At 41.9% G+C, this 23,894-nt stretch overlaps 1 protein-coding gene across 2 annotated transcripts in view; it reads right to left on the minus strand.

The window, feature by feature from the left end:
- LOC308139347 (rho guanine nucleotide exchange factor 12-like) overlaps positions 1 to 23,894 on the minus strand; it is a 28,645-nt gene that overhangs the window by 1,392 nt on the left and 3,359 nt on the right. Inside the window, exons 1-35 of one of the 2 annotated variants that reach the window (XM_080508760.1) lie at positions 23,729 to 23,783; positions 19,130 to 19,221; positions 16,375 to 16,473; positions 16,240 to 16,289; positions 15,906 to 15,963; positions 15,094 to 15,320; positions 12,560 to 12,676; positions 11,844 to 11,969; positions 11,269 to 11,367; positions 11,077 to 11,187; positions 10,434 to 10,532; positions 10,265 to 10,307; positions 9,938 to 10,043; positions 8,964 to 9,101; positions 8,849 to 8,881; positions 7,842 to 7,956; positions 7,620 to 7,725; positions 7,287 to 7,517; positions 6,200 to 6,344; positions 5,928 to 6,091; positions 5,690 to 5,836; positions 5,522 to 5,607; positions 5,297 to 5,422; positions 4,531 to 4,645; positions 4,339 to 4,439; positions 3,732 to 3,809; positions 3,534 to 3,609; positions 3,213 to 3,380; positions 2,300 to 2,387; positions 2,160 to 2,225; positions 1,973 to 2,067; positions 1,042 to 1,266; positions 713 to 946; positions 406 to 605; positions 28 to 100 (exon numbers count right to left, since the gene is read on the minus strand). In XM_080508760.1, the coding sequence (XP_080364886.1) occupies positions 28 to 100; positions 406 to 605; positions 713 to 946; positions 1,042 to 1,266; positions 1,973 to 2,067; positions 2,160 to 2,225; positions 2,300 to 2,387; positions 3,213 to 3,380; positions 3,534 to 3,609; positions 3,732 to 3,809; positions 4,339 to 4,439; positions 4,531 to 4,645; positions 5,297 to 5,422; positions 5,522 to 5,607; positions 5,690 to 5,836; positions 5,928 to 6,091; positions 6,200 to 6,344; positions 7,287 to 7,517; positions 7,620 to 7,725; positions 7,842 to 7,956; positions 8,849 to 8,881; positions 8,964 to 9,101; positions 9,938 to 10,043; positions 10,265 to 10,307; positions 10,434 to 10,532; positions 11,077 to 11,187; positions 11,269 to 11,367; positions 11,844 to 11,969; positions 12,560 to 12,676; positions 15,094 to 15,320; positions 15,906 to 15,963; positions 16,240 to 16,289; positions 16,375 to 16,473; positions 19,130 to 19,221; positions 23,729 to 23,730 (4,039 nt within the window). In that variant the 5' untranslated portion in view covers positions 23,731 to 23,783. Of the gene's footprint in view, positions 1 to 27; positions 101 to 405; positions 606 to 712; positions 947 to 1,041; positions 1,267 to 1,972; positions 2,068 to 2,159; positions 2,226 to 2,299; positions 2,388 to 3,212; positions 3,381 to 3,533; positions 3,610 to 3,731; positions 3,810 to 4,338; positions 4,440 to 4,530; positions 4,646 to 5,296; positions 5,423 to 5,521; positions 5,608 to 5,689; positions 5,837 to 5,927; positions 6,092 to 6,199; positions 6,345 to 7,286; positions 7,518 to 7,619; positions 7,726 to 7,841; positions 7,957 to 8,848; positions 8,882 to 8,963; positions 9,102 to 9,937; positions 10,044 to 10,264; positions 10,308 to 10,433; positions 10,533 to 11,076; positions 11,188 to 11,268; positions 11,368 to 11,843; positions 11,970 to 12,559; positions 12,677 to 15,093; positions 15,321 to 15,905; positions 15,964 to 16,239; positions 16,290 to 16,374; positions 16,474 to 19,129; positions 19,222 to 23,728; positions 23,784 to 23,894 lie in introns of those variants that run through there. The other variant, XM_080508759.1, reaches the window with a different exon arrangement.

Raw genomic sequence — 23,894 nt, forward strand, 5'->3', positions numbered from 1 at the left:
CGGTCTACGCTCCAGTTCAAAACGCACCGTTGTTGTCGTCCGAGTCAGTAGTGGCGTCGCTTTGCAGGTGCCGCAGCTCGTTGTATTTCGTCTCCACGTCCTGGAATAACAAACGTAATGTGATCAGACAAACGTTTCCAAAACACTTCATGCGTCAGACCGTCTCCAGCACACTCGCTGAATATTTAGGAAAATTGACATTCCTAACGTGGATGTCGAACATTTCAAGACCAATTCTTTTCCACATTTGTGACTTTTTAGGGTCACGCAGTAACATTTGTATGATAATAAGTGGTTGCATAATGTCAAACTAACCAACGAAGACTACTATTTCACAAATGACAGCTAAAGCAAAACCTCTAAACGGGATAAAAGTGTGTGGCTGCCCCCCCACTTTGACGGTACCTTCAGGTACTGCAGGTCGGCCTGCAGGAGGCGAAGGTGGGTCATCAGCTGCCGGCTGAGGTTGGGGCCGCCGCTCCCCGTCTGTGAGGAGGAGGACAGCAGCTTCCTCATGTCGATTCCCACGTCACAGCCGACCCTGACGTCGTCGTCCGTGCTGCTCTCCTCGGGGGCCCCTCCCAGATCCAGCACCACGAAGCCACCTGGATGGAGGAGGAGCCCACCAGCGGCGGTTATTTAAACACTTGGGGGGGGGGGGGGGGGTGGTTTAATGGGTTTAATGGTTTTGACGTGTTCGGCGAAGACGTACCGTTGCGTTCGGTTGTTTCAGACGTCGGTTCTTCTTTGTGTAAACTTTCGGCCCCCCCGCTCTCGTCACACGGAGCAGGCGGGCAATCGGGGGTGTCGGGAGATGATGCACTCTGCTGGCTCCGCCTCCTCTCCTGCTCCTCCTCCTCCTCCTCCTCCTCCTCCGCCTCGTCCTTCTCCTCTTCTGCATCTCTGCCCATCAGGTGGGTGAACAGAGCCTGTCTCAGCGTCGCCACTACAACAAGGAAAACGTTTTATCTCTCTTTGCTTCTACCGTGAAAAAAAAAAAAACCCTCGCAAAAGTCTCAGAGGAAGATCTGCAAGTCTTACGTGTTTTTAGCGCTTCTTCGGCTTTGGAGGAAGGAACCGCAAAAGAACCGTGCTCATCGTTTTCCATTTCCACCAGCCGCCCGTCCAGGAAGGCCTCCAGTTCGGCTTCATCCACCTCTTCCTCATCCTCCTCTTCCTCCCGTCTGCTCGCCGCCGTCAAGTCCTCTTCCTCATCCTCCGATTTCAAGCCGTCAAAGGGGTTTACGCCGGCTGGAGATTGAATGTCTGAAAAATAACACTCATTTTAATCTGAGATTCGATATAATAATGACAAAAAAAAACTTTATAGAATTTAACGTAAAAGTTTGCATTTTTTTTCAAAGAAATACTTCACTGAGGCTTCATAGTAGAATCAATTAAAAAAAAAAAGTTTTCATTCTGTGTTGTCTTCCGATCTTTTGACATATTCATACATTTATATACATACTGACATCGTATTAAATCAATAAGTTACAAGATGGAAAAATAATGTCCACGTGGTTTACTTTTGTTGTTTATCATCAAGCAAATCTGTTTGGGGAAAATTAACTTTGCAATTGACAAATGTTAGTATTTTGGGATGAATATAATTTCTCCACAATTTTTCGCTAACAATTCAAAGAAAATAGATGATTTTAAATGTATCCTAATTGGATTGCTTTGAAATACATCATTTCTCCTGCACTTTATTAACTTTTACACGCCATACATACGTCTCATAACTCAACAAGTCTGACAAAAACTGGACATCGAGGTTTGCAGTCATACTGGTCAGTGGACCCCGGGAGTTGTGCAGTATGACTACGAAATCACACGGAATAGATTTAGAACTGTAGTAGCTTCAAAAACACACAGCAATATTGAAAAACTACAAACTACAAATAAAAAACAAACAAACTCGAAACGAGTTGATTTAAATTGTACAGGTATAAAAACACAATCCTCCTGATACCTGGAGAGTGGATCTCTCCGGTCGGCGTCTCGTTAGGCTCTTTGCTCGGTTTGGGAATCCCTCCGTTGATGATCTCGATCGCATCTCGCTCAGCACTGAAACACACACACACACACACTGTTAAAAAAAAGCAAAAATCAGGAAACTCCACCAGCGGTGAACACAGATGCATGATGGGAGAACTCACTCGGAGGCGGTGCAGTGAGGTTTGGCCTTCATGGCGTCGGCGCACTGGGTGATGAGACACTGCCACCTGAACGACCAGAGCAGCGCGGTGAGGAAAAGCAGGGCGACAAATCACAGCGCGGCGTTCTGCTTCAGACTCACGTTCTCTGATCGGACACCGTCTGAGCCGTCAGCTCGTAGATCTGAGCTCCGTTCTCCGACATGGACAGGACGAAGAACGACTTGTTGTCTGGCGGGGACAAAAGGTTTCAGACAGGACCTGCTGCGCATTGCCCGACAACCGCGTTTTTCAACAAAACACACGGAATACACAGAAATGTGCAACATTACAGGGTCGGTACTGAAGTGAAAAGACTAAGATTGGTGTGTGTGCACATTAATATGTGCACACACAGATTTGCATGCTCATAACAAAATATGTACATGTAATCATATTTGTGCGTCATTAAAAAGTCTTTAGCGTCTAATACGTTATAATAAATTAGTTATTTCGATGCCACAATCAGCCTTTTGTTCTTATACATCAATAACGTGGTTGGCTTAAAAGTAGCTTTTGGTTTTGATATGTACATGTGGAGAGTTTATCTGCACGGTTATGTCTGCTACAGGTGCAATTTACATTTACATTATATAACATTTTCAAAATGGAAAATATGGGGGGTTTACAATGTCAACACAAGATATCAGTAAATAAAGTTTTCATGCCTCTAATTGCCCATTTCTTCCACATTATGGCCTTAAATATAGAATGTTTGTAATCACAGTGATCTGTTGCTTAGTAATATAATGGATGTTCAGCTCTCTGCAGAGTGATGACAGGGAGCCTGTCAGTCTACACTCAGGGCAAAGGATACCCAAGAGACCTACGTGCATACATTTTGTTACACATGCTGAAATAAACACACGCTAATATATATATTTGTGTGTTAAAGTGTTGTGCATACATAATACATAATGCTAGGTTTATATATGGATCAATAAATATATGTTATTAAAAAACAAACACAAACACACACATATGCAAACACACAATTCACTGGCTGCTGGTTCTTACCCGTGGCCACAGGACGCACTAGGACGGTGTTGAGTTTGATGATGGGGCTGAAGATGTGCTTGGTGTCTGTGACGCTGGCCAGATTTTTACCGTGAAACTTGAGGACGAGTCGCTCGTCCTGCTTCTGCAGTAAAACCATGATGTCCTCCAGGAGGATCGTGTAGAGCTCTGAAGACCAAAGACAAATGCAATGTAGATTTTATTGTTATAATTATACTTGTTAAAAAAAACAAAAACAAAAAACAATGAAAACTTATTGGTTGCTTTTATTCCATATTTAAAGTACTTGATATCATTCATCCTATAAATCTATTTGCGCACCAATCGCCTTGTCCTTATTGACTTTCCAGGAGAGAGGTCCCTCATGAACCATCGTCCTTTTGGTGAGGTCCAGATTCTGCAGACGGAAAAACAAACTTTACCTGTAAAACAATCCACCATCTCACAATCTAAAATGTGCAATAAAAGGTGATAAACCTCCTGCAGGCGGAGTCACTGTGTGCTGAAAGTCTTGGTTACCTTGAGCTCGAGGATCACGGGGTTTTCACTCTGTTTGAGAGACGAGAAGTCCAACCGTCGCTGGTACTCCTCCAACCGCTGAGAAAAACCATCAGACAAAATACAAAAAATAAATACAACTTTAACACGGAATCGTTAAAGTGGGCCAAAAGAAAATCAGGAAAACTGGATGTAATCAATATGAAATGAGTGGATCCGTCCTGCTTTGTCCCGGCAGAGTCGCCGATATTTCGCTGCCACATTTTGGACACTTGGATCATTCTTACTGAACATGTCCAATTATTTATGGTCTCAGGGGACTCCTCTCATAAAAAGTAGGGACTAGCTTCTTCAACATGTTGTGTTTACTGGAGTTAAGAGTTTCTTAATATAACAGCAACTTTCTGATATTTTGAAACGGGAAATTCACATAACAGAAGTGCAAAATATAAATCTGCAGCTTCAATTTTTTTTCTTTTTAAACCTGGTACTACCAGTGAGTACTTAATGTAGTGGCCAATGAGTGTACACACACACACACACACACACACACACACACACACACACACACACACACACACACACACACACACACACACACACGCTTCATTGCTTTTCATGTCAGCACCTGTTTGTTTTCAGCCTCTTTTACAGCCTGATTGACGTTATTGAGGACCTTTTTGCAACATTCGGCGGCTTTCGCCACCTTCTCCCGCTCCTCGCCGTCCTCTGAAAGAACAAAACACACACGTAGCTGATGCACTGAACAGAAACAACGTGCACGAGGGACAAAAACAGACACGTGCAGGCGCGTTTATACCCGTGTACTTGGCAATCTTGTCCAGCAGGAGTGGATACTTGGTGACTCTCTGCATTTCTACAGGGATGATGTCTTTGAGTTGCAGCCTGCGACACAAACGGTTGCTTTCAGCTTCCTGAAGAACAAAAAAAAAAAAGAATATTTAGCGATATATTATTCTTTTTACATACAATAAATGGAAAATATAAAATTTTGTATATATTAGAAATGATTAGGGATCCATTAAAGCATGAATGATCAAAATCAGTATGTGAAATATGTGCCCGGTGTTAAGAATTCATGAAGACAAACACATCAAATCAAAGTTTCCATGCTTGTGCATGCAATATTGTTATTATACGTGCAAAGCTTCAGTAGATCAGGCCCTATGACTATAAATCTTTCTTTATTTAGGTTGAGTAATATTACTATTCTCATATTTGCCTTCCATGTTTCAAAAGTTAACTATATTATCATGCACTACAAATTAACTTCTAACAGGGCTGTACTTTGTTCTTTTAATCACTATTTAATCATTTTTCAGTCACTGCAGCAGTCCCATAGAAAGATCAGCCGCTGAAAACCGTTACGAGTAAACTAAAACCACTGATCAATTATAGGAACTATTATCATCCATCCCAGAGATTTGATCCGTTTAAAACCACAGAACATTAAAACCTCAAAACACCAATACTAACTTAGTATTGTGCATCTGTAACATTTCTCAGGTCTCTTGCAGCCTTCATAGTGATCACAGACTGGTGATTTTTCTTTTGCTCACGCTGACCTGCATGAACACGTTGAACCGCTGGTCCTTTTTCTGCCTCGTCTTTATGAGCTCCAGCGCAGACGGCTGGTTACTGCAGAAAGTTCCCAACGCTCTCTGGATCTTCTCCTCTTCCTCCTCGCTGAACTGAAATCAGCAGCGCGGTTAGAAATATCAGCTCTTGGGTCCTTCTGCTCGTTTATCTATGTGAATTCTGCCTCATACGTGGACCGGAGCCCGTCTTACCCAGGCCAGGAGATCATCTCCGATGAGGCCGATCACCGACGTCTCGCTCCTCTTCCTGATTGCAGTCATTTGCTCCGTTATGGAAACTGCGAAGCGCCGAACAGGAAATCCCAGGTTAAACTTTGTACTTTCACTCTGGACTTCCTGAGCAAAAAGATCACAGCTTACCGTGCAGCTGGATGATTTCCTCCAAGTTACTGAAGATGTGTCTGATGTCCTCTGGAGGGAGGACGCCGTCTCGGCTCAGCCTCTGGTGGAAAACGCAGTCCAGCACTTTGAGCATGCGCAGGTGGGCTCGCTCGGTGTAGAAGAGCTCTGGAGGAAGGGCAGAGGGGCTCGTGTGAGGGGGGGGGTGGGGCGAAGTTAGCGACGGGCTCCCGCGCGACTCCAGGCGCCGGCGGCTCACCGTTGATGACCTCCTGCCGTTTGATCTCCTGCGGCGTTAAAGTGGCCAGGACGCCTCGGCTGACGAGCCTCTGCCAGTTCAGGGGATCCTCCTCGCGATCGCCCTCGCCGGCCTGGTCGTCTTCGCTCTGAATGTCGGCCGGACCGGCACACTGCAGATCCATCCTGCTTACACGGATGGACACCATGAAATAAACACTATAGTGTGGGACCTGAAGAGCTTTTTTTTTTTTTCCTGGGTCAACTGTTAAGAGAACATCCAAATGTGAGCACCTGAAAGCGTCCTGATCGTCGTCACGCTGCTCCAAGTTGGAGGGACTGAAGTCAAACTGAGTGCCGGTCGGACTGGAGACGTCCTGCTGGTCGGCGGACTGCAGAGCATCGCCGATTCTGGGCTGGATGCAGAATGGAGACAGATCTGTAGAGGAAAGGAGGAAACAAACAGAAGCGAATGACACTACGTCTTTAAGCAGCATCGTCTTATTAACTAAAACACGACGATTAACTCCTTCCCAGTTAATGACGCTTCGGTGAACTTGTTTCTCGATATGTGAGAAACTGTCTCACAGCTGTTGTCTCTTCCGTTTCCTGCTCACTTATCCAACTATTAGCATCATATCAATAGACTGTTTCAAGAAAAAAGCACGTGACTATTTCACTAACTCCTGTTTACTAGAATGCACCAGTAATCCTAAAGTTATCCATGAGGCATCAAACTACCTCAAATAATATCATATCCATGATGTCTGTGTGACGTTCTGTGTTTTGTTGAGGCTTCCTCAGAGAGTCCAGCTACTAAATAAAGAGTAACTTCACTACGCTACTCAACAGTGCGAACAACATAAAATCATTTAAAGTGATAAATACACTTGTAGGTACTTTCAACTAGGTGCGTCACTTGATAAGAGTTTTGTTAACAATGAGATATTCCTACTGGGGCGTTAATCCTGCTATGTGCAATGTGAAATATATAATAAATGACTGAAAATGGCCGATGCCCCTCCATTTTCAGCTCTTTAAAACAAAACAAAAGGATATCACCAACTCATTGACCTGTTTTCTCACGTTCGCATTCCATTCATACACTAGAACAGGGGTAGGGAACCCTGGTCCTGGAGAGCCATAGTCCTGCACGTTTTGCATGTCTCCCTGCTTCCACACAGCTGATTCCAATGAGCAGCTCGTTATCTGGCTTTGTGCTGAACTTGGTGATGAAGCATCAGGACGTTCAGAGGAGGGAGACGTGGAAAACGTGCAGGACTATGGCTCTCCAGGACCAGGGTTCCCTACCCCTGTGCTAGAAGAAAAAAAAAAAGCCCCTGAAACTCAGTGGAAGCACTAAAAAAGGCGACTCTCTCACTGGAGTCGGACTCCTGTCCGCTGGTGTCTGAGATGAGGCCGACCGGGGAGCTGTGAGTCGGGGAGGTGGCGGACGTCGGAGACTGGGCGCTGATGTCCGATCCCTCACTGAGCTGATTTGCACGGGTCCGCCCAGGAGTGGAGGCGGGGGAGTCGGACAGCTCGGGGATGCCGAAGGCCGGCTGGGAGAGCTTCGGCGAGCGCTGCTTGTTCAGTTCCACCGCCTTACCCACTGCGGGAAGACGCAAAAAACAACACACACACACACACACTCAATGGAGCGCTGAACCCGGCGTCCGTTCACATCGGGGAGGCGGCCGTTGTCGCTTCTCACCCGACGTGGAGTCCACTCTGCTCAGACGGCGAGGCGGACCCAGGATGTTGGGAAATCGAGGCTTTTTCACCTTCTCCTCACCCTCCTTCTCTGGCTTGATGCTTTTCTGCTCATAGAAAAAAAAATACAATCCCACACACAAGGTTGTAATGACAATAATTCGTATTGGCATGAATTAATAATACGTATCGATCCCACAAAGGCATGGAGAAGAGGGTGAACCTTAATTTTGGGCAGGAAATTGATGCGTGCACGCTTATGCTCGAGGCCGCGAGGCTCCTTCACTTTCACCCCGAGGTGCTTCATGTAAGTGAGAATCACATACTGCATCGTTTGGCTGCAAACACAACGGGAAATAAGTTTTCACTCTTCACACGCAACAATGAGGAGCTTGTCTGGATGAATGAAGAATCAGTTCAAATGTCACCAAACACAAAAAGCCTATTTCAGGCCACAAAAAAACCAACATGTGAATAAAGTGTCGAATAAACTTTTCAAAGTGTCATTGTTCACATTAAAATTTTTGAAAGAAGAATCAAAAAATAATATATAATATAAAAAAAGAATAGGTAGCGACTGTCTAATGACCAATAACATAACAATTCTGGTCATTTTGTAATTCAATAAAGCCAACAACTTAAAGTAATTACTTGCCGATAATGTAATGAAATAGACTTTTTTTCCAACCGTAATTCAGAGACTGCTGCAGCGTACGCTCCTGACTACGCTCACTATACCTGTGAGATAAGCAAACTACGCAAAGCCTGCAAAAATGTGTTTATTTCCTAGAAATGCAGTTTTGTTTATGCATATTATTGGCTTAAGTTATGACATTTTGAAAACATATTTATGAATGCCACTTTAATCAGGTATTCACACTGTTAGAAAGTTATTATATTATTGGCTTTATTACATTGAAAAAGGTCAACATTAATACATTAGTTGTTGTGACAGGGTGAAACTAATAAATATTCAGTTAGAACATGTTTTGAAAAATTCTGACAAATCTAAATGATTGAATAAGTTCAAAACATATTTTTGAGTTTTTTTTTTTAATTATTGTTTATGAATACTAAAAACCATTATCATTGATTTCTGTGTATGGAAATTTTATTTTATTTTTTTTATTACCCCACCCTGAATGCATTATATATATATATATATATATATATATATATATATATATATATATATATATATATATATATAAAAAGACTGTGTCTTCTTACCACTTCTCCTCTTCTGACGGCTGCGATGTCATCCTGCAACGGGACACGAGCGGCGTCAGAGACGTGGCGGCGTTTTAGGGTTTTACGCTTTACGTGTACAAATGGCGGGACTCACAGGATGTCCTCTATCTTGGACAGGATGTGTTCGGCGCAGCAGCACTCCTTCTCCAGGGCCTGTTGCTCTTTTCCTCCCTCCCAGTCCAGTTTGCAGAGCTCGTCCTCGGCCAGCGTCAGCCCCATGCTGCGCTTCTGTCTGCACGCAAACACACACACACGCACACAAACTGAATCCAACTCAAGGTACGTGCTGTGACATGTGAGTATTTCATAAAGTTGCAGAGTGATTGCAACTCAATTCTTCCACCCGAGGTAAAGTTCATGTGTAAACCATTATATTTTGACATGACAGGTGTATTGCTTGACGGGGGTTTTGTAGAAGAGTTTTCTATACGGGCTCCAGTCGGGGCTCCTCGTTTTAAAAGGAACAAAGCTGTAAACGGAACTTTTAATTGTGCAACACGTGCGCACGTCTTCAAATCAAGATGTGTCAGTGGTCTATTGATCTCTCCAAACAAAAATAATTGTAATTCTGATCATCGACGTACATTTTTGGGCTTTCTACCGATGATTAATTACCTGTGTGGTTTATTTGAAGAAGAAGAAGAAAAAACAACAACCAATGAAAGAGTATTAAACTATTAAAAAAAAAAAATAATAATAATAATAATTCTCTTTTTACATTTTCTTTTTTCTTATTTCACCTTTACTTTAAGTAAATTCTCATTATCAAGAGACTTGTTTAAACACAGAACACAAACTTACTTAAAAAAATACTACATAAAGTGACAGACGGAATGAAATACAAGGAAAAGAACATATATCAGAAAGTTTCTTACTCCTTTAGTGATTTTAGCTTCTATAGCAGTCTTTTACACACTGTTTTCTCTCATGTTAAACTAATTTCCAGTGTTTAGATCTCTTGATCATGAAGCAACAAAAAAAAAAAAAAAGAAGAGCTCTATAGAATGATGAACATCAGAACTGACTGATAATCAGAGTATTATATTGGAGCGTTAGAGGAGCTGTTACCTGAAGTCCTCCAGGTTCTTGTGCAGGTCTGTTAAAAGTGTGTCCTGCAGAGTGTGAGTGTACTGCTTACACAGCTCCTCCGGGATCAACTCCAGCCTCCGTTTCTCTGACACAACAACAACAACAACAACAAAAATGTAACTTCAAAATGCTGTGTTGATTAGTACAACCTCTTTGAACCTGCTTTCTAATGACAGATAGTAACATCGTCTTCTAACTGGTGTACTTTTATCACAACGCCCACATTATCTCCATAGTTTGTAATACAATAAATACATATTTACAATTTTGTTTTTTTTTCCTTTTTCTTCTTGTTCTCTTTCTTACCCAGTTCAGCTGCCACTGCCTCTGGTATAGGTACTTTCAGATTCTAGAAACAACCACCAGAAATAGAAAGTGAATTACAGCCACAAATACAAAAACATGTCTTTTTTTTTTTTTTTAATCTAAGAGAGGAAAGACAGACTAATAGAGGTGAAGCGAGAGAGTGACTCACAGCCGTTCGATCCATGAACAGTGAGTGAAACTCCATGAAGAAGCGTCGACTTTCTTTGGAGGTGGTTTGTTTGTGCATGTCAGCGTAGAGATAACACAGCTAGTCAGGGAGGAAAGGACAAAAAGTGCATTTTAACCACGACGGTCTAGTGTCAGGACTTAATTAGACCTGCGTCAGTGTGGGGTTCCTCAAGGCTCTGTCCTTGGCCCACTTATATTTGAAATAAAATAACATTTTCCCACATAGCGCAATGTATAAACTGTATTAAATGATTTCTAAATGAATACTTTTTCATTAAACATCTATTCAGTTGAGATGTCCCTATTGAAGTTGTGACGAGAGAGAGAGCTTCACGTTTTAACCTCTTTTTATCCGTCACACATTCATCTTTAACACTCTGCCATTAAGCCCCATTGTTGTTCAACTATTTAAACCACATTAATGAGCCCCGCCGCTGCACTGAGTGACATGTTCCCTCATTAAGAGTCACTTTGTAGTTTATATTTAGGAAGACGAACATGTACTTTCCCGCTTCTGGAATCTCTGGCCACAACATGAAAATGCGTGTTAATCTGCAGCTTTAAAAATAACCCACTTTGATTTCCACTGGCTTGTGGGATGTTTACACTGATTGTGTCCGTACCAGAGGTGTGGGGTCGAACTGCGAGACCACGTGATGGAGGAAGACGGCGAGGTGGGCAGGACGACACTTCAACAAGTCGATGCTCTCAAAGCAGCTGCACTGTCCGTTGATCTGCGGGGAGAAATCCGTTCATCACACCGTCACCACGCGGGTTGAAGCGTCCACGGGCTGTGAAACACTCCCTTCGGGTACCTGCTCCTGCTGCGAGTCAAAGTAATCATCCTCCGCTCCGATGATCTGCAGGTTGAGGAGGTAGGGAGGACTACCCACAATGCTCTGGGGACTGGATTCCTGAGGGAAGACAGGAAGTTGAACAAAAATATAAAACCTGTCTGCACGTTCACTGTGTGATCATACCGTCACACATTAAGTTCCACTGAATTTACACGAGTTAGTTGGTGGAAGATTTATTTGGAGCCGAGATAAACATTCCTACATGGAGTTATTCTACATGTAGGTTGACATTTCTGATAATAATTCACTGCTATTGTGTAGACACAGTCAAATCAGGTTTGTGACACACATTTTATTATTAAGAAATACACTAGAACCACACAGGTGATCTTTAGCCTGAATTAATTTCAAATAGTCACTTCAGCTTGAAAAATATCTCATTCTAAAAGGTGAAAATGAAGGAGAACATTCAAAATTAGTTTTTGTTTTCTTCTAAATGTACGACGGTGTGTGTGAGTGTGTGTGTGTGTGTGTGTGTGTGTGTGTGTGTGTGTGTGTGTGTGTGTGTGTGTGTGTGTGTGTGTGTGTCATACAGTGTCAGGTGTGTCCTCGGCGTCCGGTGACGAGCAGACGTTAGGACCGTCTCTCCGGCTGACGTCCGGGCTCTGACAGGGCGTCTCTCTTGTGCCGGGACTCTCCGGTGGGGGGCTGCAGTGCACCTAAACACACACACACACACACACACACACACACACACACACACACACACACACACACACACACACACACACACACACACACACACACACACACACACACACACACACACACACAAGGAAAACACCACACTTAAACCAAATTGATTGTTTAGTCTGCAGCTGAATGCTGGGAAATCCCCCTGAGATTGCAAAGCAGGGCCATTTCATTCCTATTTATAGAAGTTGTGATAAAACAGATTGTTATTACAAAGGAGTGCGTATGGGCAGTGGTTTTAGGGAGGCTTTGTGGTGCCCTCAAATGTTTGACCACTACATGTTATTATCAACAAAGTCTGGTCACCTGAGTTGAAAAAACAACAACAAAAAAAACCCTACATTTATCATAAAAGGTTTATGCACTAAATGCAGCTATTTGTTTTTCTTTAATTAACTTTAATGGACAGGACACATCGCTGGGAAATGTAGAGCCATGAGGCATTTTTGATCGCAGCCATGAGAAGAAGAATTTATAATGTTCGTCATGTTTCTGATGACAGTCCAAAACCAAACATGCCGACTATCCAAAATACAACAGAAAGAAAACCTCTTACAGAGTTGTTATTGATCACATTCCCACTTTCACACCGCGGGGGCGACGTCTGGCCCCCCCGAGCTGCAGGAAGAGCTCCGTCCCTCTCGTCTGCATCGCTGCTCCTGCACCCGGAGTCCTGACACACACACGCACACGCACACACACACGCACACGCGCACGCGCACACACACACACACACACACACACACACACACACACACACACACACACACACACACACACACACACACACACACACACACTGAATTGATTCAGCTGACTTAAACATGCCAGTTGTTTTCACCATTTTAGTTATTAATTATATTTGGGGTCATCTTAGCCTTTTTGACAATTTTTATTTAACTTGTCACAGCGATAAATACAGCTTCTTAGGTATATTTAGACACTTAATCATCATGAAGATTAGTAGCTGTACAAACATTTAAAAAAATAAATAAATTGAATATAAACTGCATTATTTTAAAGTGTCATATAAATAACGTTGCTTGCTTGCTTGTATACATTTGTACTGTATTATATTTATCAATGTATGCACACAAAAAAACACACATTAAAGAAATGTTATTTTTGTTAATAACTAGTTATTAAGTCTTATTTTAGCCATTTTTTTAGACTATTTATAGTCATTGAGTTTTCAGTACTTTAACTGCTATTTTAAATGTATTTTATTTTCCCATTTCTTTTTAGAAGTTTTGTATTTCTTACTTGTTATAGCCATAGACCTGTGTTTAAAAACAAAAGAAAAAGATATGATTCCTTATTAAAAAATATTTGTTCACGTATAACCTGATGAAAAGCTTCAGGGAGTCACTACAGAGGAGCTGAAGAGCACCATGTGCCTCCAGAGAGACTAACCTAAAAACATTTGGTATAACATGTGAAATGTAATAATGCTGTTCATTAATAATAATTGTTCTTTCATATTTAAATTTTCCGTCATTTCAAATTTGAAGCATGAATGCATATACTGCATGGAAACCTTATTTACCACAGTTCAATCTGCGACAAATCTCTATATTAGCTGTAATTCATATAAAACTCAAATACCTGTAATGGTTTTGTGAACTTAAGTCAAAACTAGAAGATGTCTCACCCTGACCTTTCCCAGAAAAATGTCTTGAACTAAAAATAACTTGTTTCTGTACCCCCCTAACGAACCATCCCAAAGTAAGTCCCTAACCTTAACTGTAAGCCGACATCTATTTTGTATATGGGACCCCTCGAATGTATGTCTTCCCAGTTTTCTGGCCCAAAAGAGGAATGCAAGAAGAATGTGTTCCCTCTCTCATCAGTTATAATTAGAAAAGGTCCTGCAGATGACAGCGCCTGTGGTGACCTGTGTTCCTGGAAATGATCTAATCCTCAGAGAAAACATGTCGTTCAACTTGTCCCAGCCCATAAAAGCATTAAAAATGGGGGTCTGGACATATCTTGAGAGGTGATTATAGCCGTTTCCACATGAGCGTGCAAAAGCTGCACGCAGGGAAGGTTTTCCTCTTTTGACTTATGCGACGTTCAGATGATGTGATTCTAACAAATACAGAGGAGGCGAGCAGGACGAGCTGTGCAGACCACCAGGTGTTTACATGTGAGACTGGAAGTGGAGACAAATGAAAGGAGGTTTATTTAGATCACTGTCTACAAAAGGAAACTCAGGGGGTCTAAGTGCACCGGGTGGTTATATTGGGAGAGCTTTAACAATAACTGCCCTCAGGTGAAGTAAATACAGTTTAAACTTCGGTGTCATTCGGATCTTCAAAACATCCTTGACACTTCTCCGAAGACAGAAGAAGAGGCTTTTATGCGACAAATCACATGAAAGGGAGTCTGTAACTAAAACACAACATTTGAAGGCCACAGGTTCACTGTCATGGAATAAAACCGCTCAAAAGTCATTTTGAAAACAATAAAACTACTTTTAAAGTCGACACTGTAAGCTGGCATTGGTGGAAACAACCTCCTTCTCCAGATATTTGAACAATTATTTACGTATGTGGAGGATTGTTTAAAAAAACACATCACATGTAGTCATACACATATGGTTTTGTCCTCAATTTATTGCTGTTTTATCATGATTTATTGGCAGAAATAACAAGGAAGAGGGCTGAGAGATGCTGCGTCCTCGCTACCATCGAGTCCCACCCCCCCCCCCCCATTAATCGCTTCCTACAAACTGATTTTTGTATTTCCTGCTTTGGCATCAGGCTCAGTTTGGTCAAATTTTACAACAGAGAAGATAATGATATGATAACATTACAGTTATTGTGTTTTTAATTCTCTGACTGGAAATGCAAAAGTGAAAACAAGTATCCTCCAGTGACACTATGACGCAGACTGCTGCTGCCTCCAGGATGAGCCCAGTGGCTATAAAATCTGTCAAATCAGGTTTATTACATCCAAAGGAAAAGTCCACAGGCTGCTTCCTCTGGAACAAAAAAAACTAAATGTTTTACAATCACAATAAGTGAAATATTAGTGTGTTTTCCTGTCCTGGCTGTAACCACACCGCGTCGTTACATCACTCTCTCTTACCCCTTCGGGCGGGGAGGAGGCGGGCCGGTCCGGACTGCAGGCGGCGCTGCTGCTTCGTTCCCCACCTGACAGCGCAGGTGACTGAGGCGCCGACAGAGAGGAGGAGGTGCTGACCTCTCCTCCTTCATCCTTCCCTTCCTTCTCCTCCTCCTCCTCCTCCTCGTCCAGGGTCATGTGAGGAAGCCCCGGCGGCCTCCCGAGCACCGTCAGAGCCACATACGAACCCGCTGCCAGAGGAAGAGGCACGGGAAGGGAGGAATCATAGAAGAAAAAAAAAAATCACAGAAACTAAAGCAACTATTTAAAGTATATTGATATCTTCTGTCACAACATGCACAATGATGGTTGTCCTATGTGGGCTGTTTGCTCCAGAAGGTACTCTATTGATCCTTATAAATATTTTCCTGTTAGCATTGGTGGAAATATTTGTTTGACAAACTTTAGATGTATTGCCAACTAGGAAACCATCAACTTTATTAGAAAAGTGTGGACAAAATTGTTTTTGTTTTTTTTATGACCACAGCTTATCAATTGATGTGCAATCGATGACATTATAATTGAAATATCTTTACATCTGAGAGACTTTGCCTTCCTTATCTATTTTTAATTCATGAACTGATCACAGTAAGAAGCAGTGATTTCATATCATAACAAACCTTAAAAATAGAGTTGAAACAAGAATTTGTAACCGGAAACTGCTAACACTACTAACACCACAAATATCAAAACCAAGCAAAAAATAATAAGGATCCAGAGTGTAGAGTGTTAATGTGAAGTAAATATTAAATATCTTTACAAGAGGAAATACTTACATTTGATCAACTTCACAACCTCTATGTGGTTTGAATGAGTGACCAAGGTCCCATTAACCTGCCAGGAGACAAAAAGTTAAATAAAAGGTGTCAGACTGATTATAATCCTTTTTGAAATGTATTATTCAGAGCATGTTTCATCAAACCATCAGACTGAACTGACACTTTTGACCCTTCGTTTCCCCCACAAGGTGATTTGATGCTTTGTAACACCGTTTTATGTCTCGATTTTGTCGATCAAGACGAAAAGAATTTGAAAAGAAAAACATAAAAAAACACGTAAATTGGTAAAAAATTGGTTTTCATCTCTCGTCATCAGACTCATAAGGCTGACCTTAATGATCCTATCTCCTGTCTGGACACCAGCTCGCATCGCCGCTCCATCTGTCACGCAAAGCAAGAGAGTTAGAAACCTGTTGGAAATGTTGTGTCCGCAGGAGTGATCTGGTGGTGTGAGCCGGAGCCTCACCTTCTTTGACCAGCTGCACAAACACAGGGTTGTCTCCACTCACTGTCAGCCCGAAGCCATTTTCATCTCTCTGGATTATCACACAGCGCTGGACCAGACCTGCCGTTTGCCAACACACACACACACGCAGAAATATACATTTCATGAGAGAAGGACAAGTTCCCAGTTAATAGTGGATATTGTGTTCCCTTCGCACGCCAAAACAGGCTTTAAAAATCAACATGCATGTAGACTATTAACTGTAATCGTGAGGTTTTTAATCATTTTGGTCGACCTCGGCCTGATGCAGTCACTTGTGGGAAAAGTCTCCACACAGGAAATGACAAATCAGGAGACTGAAGCAGCAGAAGCGGCAGCATCTTAAATAGCAGCCTGCTGCTCTCTGGTGAGAACTGCCCTCGCCACCGAGACATCCCGATGCTCCCTCGTCTCTTTGAGACCCCGAACAAGCAAATCCCACCGATGGAGACGCCTAAAAATAAGCTCCACTCACTGTGATGCTGTTAAACAAATCTATAAATGGTTCTCCATAGAAAGCCATTGTTATGTTTCCTTTCAAGTTCGCTTTTCATCTCAATTTAAAAAAAGAAGAAGAAGAAAGAAACTGTGCCAGGAAAAGAAAAAAAAAAGAAGATTCTTTTGTGAGTGACGAAAGGTCACATTTAAGCTTCATGCCATGCACTCATCCTGAAGATCTGATTCATCATTCAAACGAGCATAAAAATAAATAAATAAATAAATTTAAATGGTGTGCCACAGGGTTCTGTGTCAGGTCCTCTACTTTCCCTCCTTTATATGCTTCAGATATTCAGCTGGAACCTATATTAAGCAGACGACACCCTGACTTATACAAAAAGTCAAAATTTGACACATTTTGAAAATCGGTAAAATGATTCTTGTCTACATACATTTCATTTCTGAAAATCACAAGAAATACAGCAAGCACTAACTTATAGCCAATCAGCTTTAAGGAACAAAAAGTGGATTATAAGATTAGAAGGTTTCAGCCTGTCAAGTCTCGTACCTGCTTGACATTGTGAGCTCAGAATACGCTGCAATTGTGGCAACAGGCTGTTAAAATACACTAAATAAATTGATTTATACACCTTGAACAAATATAGCATATTAAGGCCAACAAGCTGATACATCGAGGTTTGTGTATTTTGAGAAACATCTCTGTACTGCAGGTTTGTGACATTTAAACAGTTATATAAGCTTGTTTCAATCCCCAGGTCTCGTATTATAACACAGGGAAAGAAAATATAAATAAAAGTATGTATATGTGATAAAAAAAAAATACAAAATAAAAACTGCTGCTGTGACTCAGATATTCAGGTGAAAATGTCCTCAGATCAGCTGGAACCAACGATTTTAAAACTCAATTTGATCCCTAAATGACTTAATAATTGAAAAGAAACAAACAGAGCCAAATACTTCAAAACAGACTGACGACATACATTCCTGTGTCTCTCCACAGTTCATGGAAAATTTTGACCTCAGTAATGAAATATAGTGAAAACATCGGCCCGGGATTGAAACTGAATACTGTAATTTAACAATGACATAGAATGTGATGTCTCACGTCACGAGACTGTCTTTGTGGAGGACCAGTCCAGCACGTAAGTCCTCTTTAAGTAAGTTCAGTGGCAAAACTCAATTGACAACGTGAATTACAAGGTTGTTAATTCCGACATGATCTAAATGTGTTTGTGTGCAGTTGAAAAGAGCAGGAGCACTGCTGAAAAACACTGCGACCTTCAGGGATGACTGACTCCTTCAAAACCAACTCCATGAACATCCTGAAATCTTTGCAGATCATCTGGAGGATCGGGACAAACTCTTCCTGCACAAGTTTAGCGATTCTCAATCTGCCCGTCCGGTTTCTCCCTTTTATCCCCCCCCCCCCCTTCTCCCACTTCAAAGAATGATCTGACAGAGCTGAGTGGATAATTGGTTGTCTTCTGGACTCCGTGAGGAGCCTCAAGTCTCCAGGGTGAACAAAAGGGCAGCGAGGATTAATGTCAACCCTGCAGCCGGGGCAACCACCTCAACAACTCGTCTCTGAGTGCCGCCTGGGCCGGCCGTCCTCACGCTTCAACCGCCGAGACCGACTCTGTACTCATCAACACCTGGACGATTCATACTTTGACGTGAGAAACAAGTCGAGAGCAAGAATACTCCATGAAATGGAAAATACTTTTCTCTCGGCTTTATCTTTCGAGTTCAGAGACCGTGGCTCGTCCTGCAACATAAATCAGTATCCAATAGAAACCTCTTACATAATGTCGTCGTTATGCAGGTTTATGTTGCGTCTCCTGGAAATCGACTGATGCAGATGTAGTGTGAATGGTAACGGAGGACATCAACCAAATCTGGGAAACACCCCTGTCCTTTAATGTGATTATAATTCTGCTTTTTACTTTTTTTAACAGAGAATAACAAATATACAGAACATGACATTGTTTTATGGGCTATAGAAACACTGTAATCTGCTGCTTAAAACCTAAAATTGTTCACTGATTTAGCGTCTGGCTGCTTTGGCTGCTCGTCAAAAAACCTAAAATCACATGAACGGATCCGATTTGCACGCTGAAATGTAACAAATATAAATCATGAAAAGCAAGAAAATGACATGAAATCATGAACCAGACGTCGTTTCCATGGGATGTCTGAGTTTGCAAACCTAAAAGCGTGGAGCATATTATGGAAACGGAGAACCCAAAGCATGAGCAGAGTTTATTTAAGGAGTGTTTACCTGTTGGGTCGAACTCATTTTTGATGGAAACCGAGGATTTCTCATTCTTTGGCTTCTTGTCGGCCGGGTCCTTGTTGAGGAAGTTTGGGGTCCTGCAGAGACGATGGGGAGGAAAAATAATCAAAATCAAACTGCTGCTTGTCAACATCTAAACTTTGATTTTGATCATTGAAGCAGTCATATCTGTAATGTTGTGGTAGAAATATATAATGACTAAAAGTCCTGCTCATCAATTCTCAGGTCATGTAATGGTTTGTAATTTATGAGCCATAGGAAATGTATTTTAATGCTCCAGGCAGCATTAATCCCGCCCTCAGCTGGAAACACAGTGGAAGCATTTGTGGTGAAGGAGAGAATCCTGGTGTTAAATTACCATGCGGGCAATTTAAGTTTGAATGAGTTTTTGCTTATTTTGTTGTGTTTTTTTTTGTTTTTTTCATTTTTAATACATCTCATCTTTTCTCTTGTTTATGTAGATCAATACATAAAAAAAAACCTTTAAAAAACTACCAACTCATTGGTATGTTGTTGTTTGGCTTTTAATTTGTTTTTTGAAATGTAAAAAAGTAAACTATACTATTACTATACAATAAAACTATATTTATTATAGTTTTATAGTCATGACATGAATTTGACCGGCCTGATGATTGAAACTAAATTATAATTGGTTTATTATTAAGAAACCAAAAAAACTGTAAGCTGCTTTCTGAGTTTTTGGAAGCCTTTTGACAGGTAAACCACCTGTAAAGTGTTTTAGAATGTAAAAAGAATAGAAGAAGAAAAGAAAAAGAAAGTCATTTTGAAAGGTAGGAAATAAATGAAATTCAAATAACTATGTGGAAAGTTAGTTGAAAAAAAATGATCTGAAAAATGGGCAGAAACATATAGAAGCCAGAGAAAACAGACTAAGTGAGTCCACCAACGTATAGTTCATCTAAATTAACTTTGCTTGTGCTTCCAAAAGAAAACAATCTTATCTAAAATGTTTGTCTAGCCTCAAAGTTTGGGCGGAAAAACAGAGCGGAACCCTATTTTAAATGGAGAAAGTGTTTGTAAAGCCCGAAGGCACCAGATCAGCTCTTAAAACAAGAACTTTATGTCAAGTTTATACCAACGCTTGTTTTAAAAAGTCCTATAGTTTCCACCGATGCGTCTGCTGATTTATATTGAGCCTTCAAAAATCCACCCCAACGTCGAAAACAAGTGTTTACTTTTTACAAAAAAATAGCAATGACAGAGGGAGTGACTTTTTAAAGAGCAATTTTCTTCTCTGCACTTCTGGGAGCTGGACTTGTTGTCCTTGTGGATGGTATAGTTCATGTATTAATAGCAGAGGTTCCCTCTCCTCATCGTCGGCCCCTCCAGCTCCTCCTCGTTCCATAAGAGGGGGTTTTGTTTGTGCTGCTGTTCCTCCTCTGGACAATGGGGGCCCCGGGCTTTTAACAATGGCTCCCACGTCAGAGCCGACTTACTATGCTGCTGCTCTGTGGGACTGATTCCCGGAAACAGAGACTCCGGGTTTTTTTGGCTCGGCTTCAGCTTCCTGAATGCAAGAGGAGGCTGGGAAAGAAGCACGAGGAGGCAGACGGAAAAGAGGAGGAGGAGGAGGAGGAGGAGGAGGAGGTGTCTGAGGGAATACAGAGGAAACTTCAAGTGAGCACCCAGAGTGAGCAGCCATGTCTAAACAATCGTCAGGGTGCAGAAACAAGCTCATGAAGTGTCCCTTTTTTTTCCCCTTCCCCTTTCTCATTTCACAAACTGAACATGCGGCGGATGATTGACAAAAAAGACACAATTAGAAGTGGGCTGGGCAAAAGAGACACCACAGTGGTCACTTAAGGCTCGTTTTAGAGAACTTTTTCTGGCCGGGGGTTGGACGAGATCAGAAACTGATAAAGCACAACGAGATGGGGGCGGCCTGCATCCTGCTCAGTGGGTGGCATTTAAGTAATTGTGAGATAAGAGGGAGGAATTCAGCGTTTAGCTGGCTTATCCGCAAAAAAAACCCCCAAAACAACAGATTTTTAAAGGTTGGTAAAGGTGAAAATGTCTTTAAAAATCTAAAATATCAAAGGTTTTCCACATGCAGAAAAACTAGCGTGAACCCACATTATGAAAATTCAGAGTTAAAGCACAGATACTTGATGGAATAAGTTGAATCAGGAGTTTTGCTTCTGTGTGAAGGAAGGAGAGAGTTTGGTCAAAATGTGCATCTTTGCACTAAAACGCACAGATGTGATTTCTTTGGTTCCGTGCACTTTGTTGTCTGTTCTGGCTCAATAATAGCATGTGATGTAATGCAGTCAAATTAAAAATAGAAAATAGTTTCTAGTGCAAAACATAATTGCAGCAGTTGCAGCTGCTTCAAGGTGAAGAGATGTACCATAACTTTCAAAGTAAAAGCCCCTTGAACCATTAATTGTCTATAGTTCAGCATACAACAACAATGTCTGTTTGTCAGGCATAAAATCAAAATGTACTACCGAGTTTAAAGCATGAGTTTCATAAATAAAGAAGAAAAAAAAAGTACTGTAAAAAAAATTCAAATATGACAAATTACTGGGATTTTTTTTTCTAAAAAAAATGCTGGAACTGCAAGACTGTAAATAAGGAAACCTGTGTTTCCTCTCATAGGTGTATTACGTCCACATCGGGATGAACAGAGACGGATGGAAAATTTGAAGTTAAACAAAAAGTCTAACAAAAAAAGAGAAAAAAAACAAACCCTACTGCACCTATTTTGGTCAGAACAGCTCAATAAACGCTCTTCATGCCAGAATCCCTTCTTCTTCACAACCTTCAGGGTGGAAAGTGCCCAAAACCTCCATTTTGGTGGGATTATAAACAACAAACCTGCTTGTTTTCATATGAAAACTGGCACACTGACCCGCGGGAATCAGAATTATCTGAGCAGCTGGGATTCAGGTCTGTTTCTCTTCAATTACTTTGTGCACAGTTATCAAAGTAGGACCCAGAAAACACTCAGAAATCCACTTGAGCCTCAAATGCCAAAAATACCAGACGATTCCTCTGGGATGATAACGGCAAAGTAGCTGCAGAGGCCTGGAGAGCTGGAGGTCCAACGACGATGGAGCAGAAACTCCAAATATAGAAGAGCTCGCCATTTATTATGAAAGCGAGAGGCTTTACTGAAACACGAGAGCATTTACGCTTTAACTTCATCTGATAGCTAATCTGACTATCTGTAACCTGAACCCGCCGCTATCTGTCTGTTCCTGTGAGAAAATACTGATTTTATATCGGCTTTATGGCCGTAAAGCCACTTCAATCAACGCTCCATACGGAGGAGGTTAAGCTCCCATTTCAGCCGTTATAGTTGAGTAAACCTATACGTACTTTTTGTACATTCCTAAAATGAGGACATCACTTCTTTAAGCCTCCACGAGTACAAGGATAAGATCAAATAAGCGCCACTAGGTTGCGCTACAGAGTCATCAGACGGCAGCTATGAGCAGTTTTTCCAGTACTTTCAGTAGCACATCAGCTTGGCCAGAGAGCACATGGAGACAAACACATCCAACCTGCAGAACGACAGCAGCTGCTCAGTGGAATCAAGCACACGCTGGCCAACTGGACATCCAGAGGAAAGAGCACGACGCGTCAGGATAAACATTTGCCGACGATTAACCGTGCTGATGAATTGAACCTCTCCAGGAAGTTCTTGTACTACATGTTGAGTACACAGTGATTAAGACTAGAGACGGAGGACGATTTAGAATGACAGTGAAGCGACCAAAGCAGCTGACGGGAAGAGTTCCCAATCAATTTGACAGTAATCCACTTACATAGAAAATGGTTAGACTTGTTTCTTGCACAAGCACCTCAAAGACGACCGACTCTGACCAACAGAAAATGCGCAAAGGGTTCAAATCCACAGAAAACTATTCATATTAGGATTGTTTATTCAGACCTGATTTGATGCACACTTTCGTCTCACGTCACTCTACTTCCAGCAGCAACATCCAGACTCAAGGAATCAACGAGAGCCGCAAAACTCAGACTTTTACCTTTAACAACAGTGTTGACTGCTGTAAAAGGACAGATTCCGTATCATTGAAAGGTTCACAAATGAAGCACTGCAGCCTCATTGTGTTCAGCCTGACCGGGCGCCCGGCTTCTCTGATGTGTCACCAGGAGCAGCAGCGTCCATCAGGACGGACATTGTTTTACAGTGATGTCAGCGCTTCCTGTCAGGGTCCGGGTGCATATCGCCGGAGGAGGGAGGGGTTGACGGGAGGACTACAGGCGGGAAAAACACAAAGATCAGCAAAACTGAGCGACCAAAAAAAAAAAAAAAAAAAAATCGACTGTAAATACACTGAACAGAGACGCCGGCTTTAGACAAAAGCACATCAGATCCAATTCATCCAGTTTTACATCCTCCCTCGTCTCTCCATGCAAATTCAACTGGACACATCTGCATGTGTTTGCATGTATGGAGGTGCTCATGTTCATGACATCATCTGACATGAACAAGAGTTCGACCATGTCTGGCATGAATACATCTTTCTTAGTAGACACGTGATTCTTATGACAGGTATATGGTATCACAGAGAGAAATTGAAAACACACACACACATGTAGAATAACGCAAACTCCACCACAGGAAATGCCACAACTTCTCATCCTGCTGGAAGCAGATTCTTCTCACGGAGTAACACTTGACTGACGTCCAAGACGTGACCAACCACCACCAGAGCTGGCACACAGTCTGCCAGGCAACACTTCGCTTATGTGGGGAAAA

Source organism: Blennius ocellaris (genome assembly GCF_963422515.1).
Source record: "Blennius ocellaris genome assembly, chromosome: 14".
Taxonomy (NCBI): domain Eukaryota; kingdom Metazoa; phylum Chordata; class Actinopteri; order Blenniiformes; family Blenniidae; genus Blennius; species Blennius ocellaris.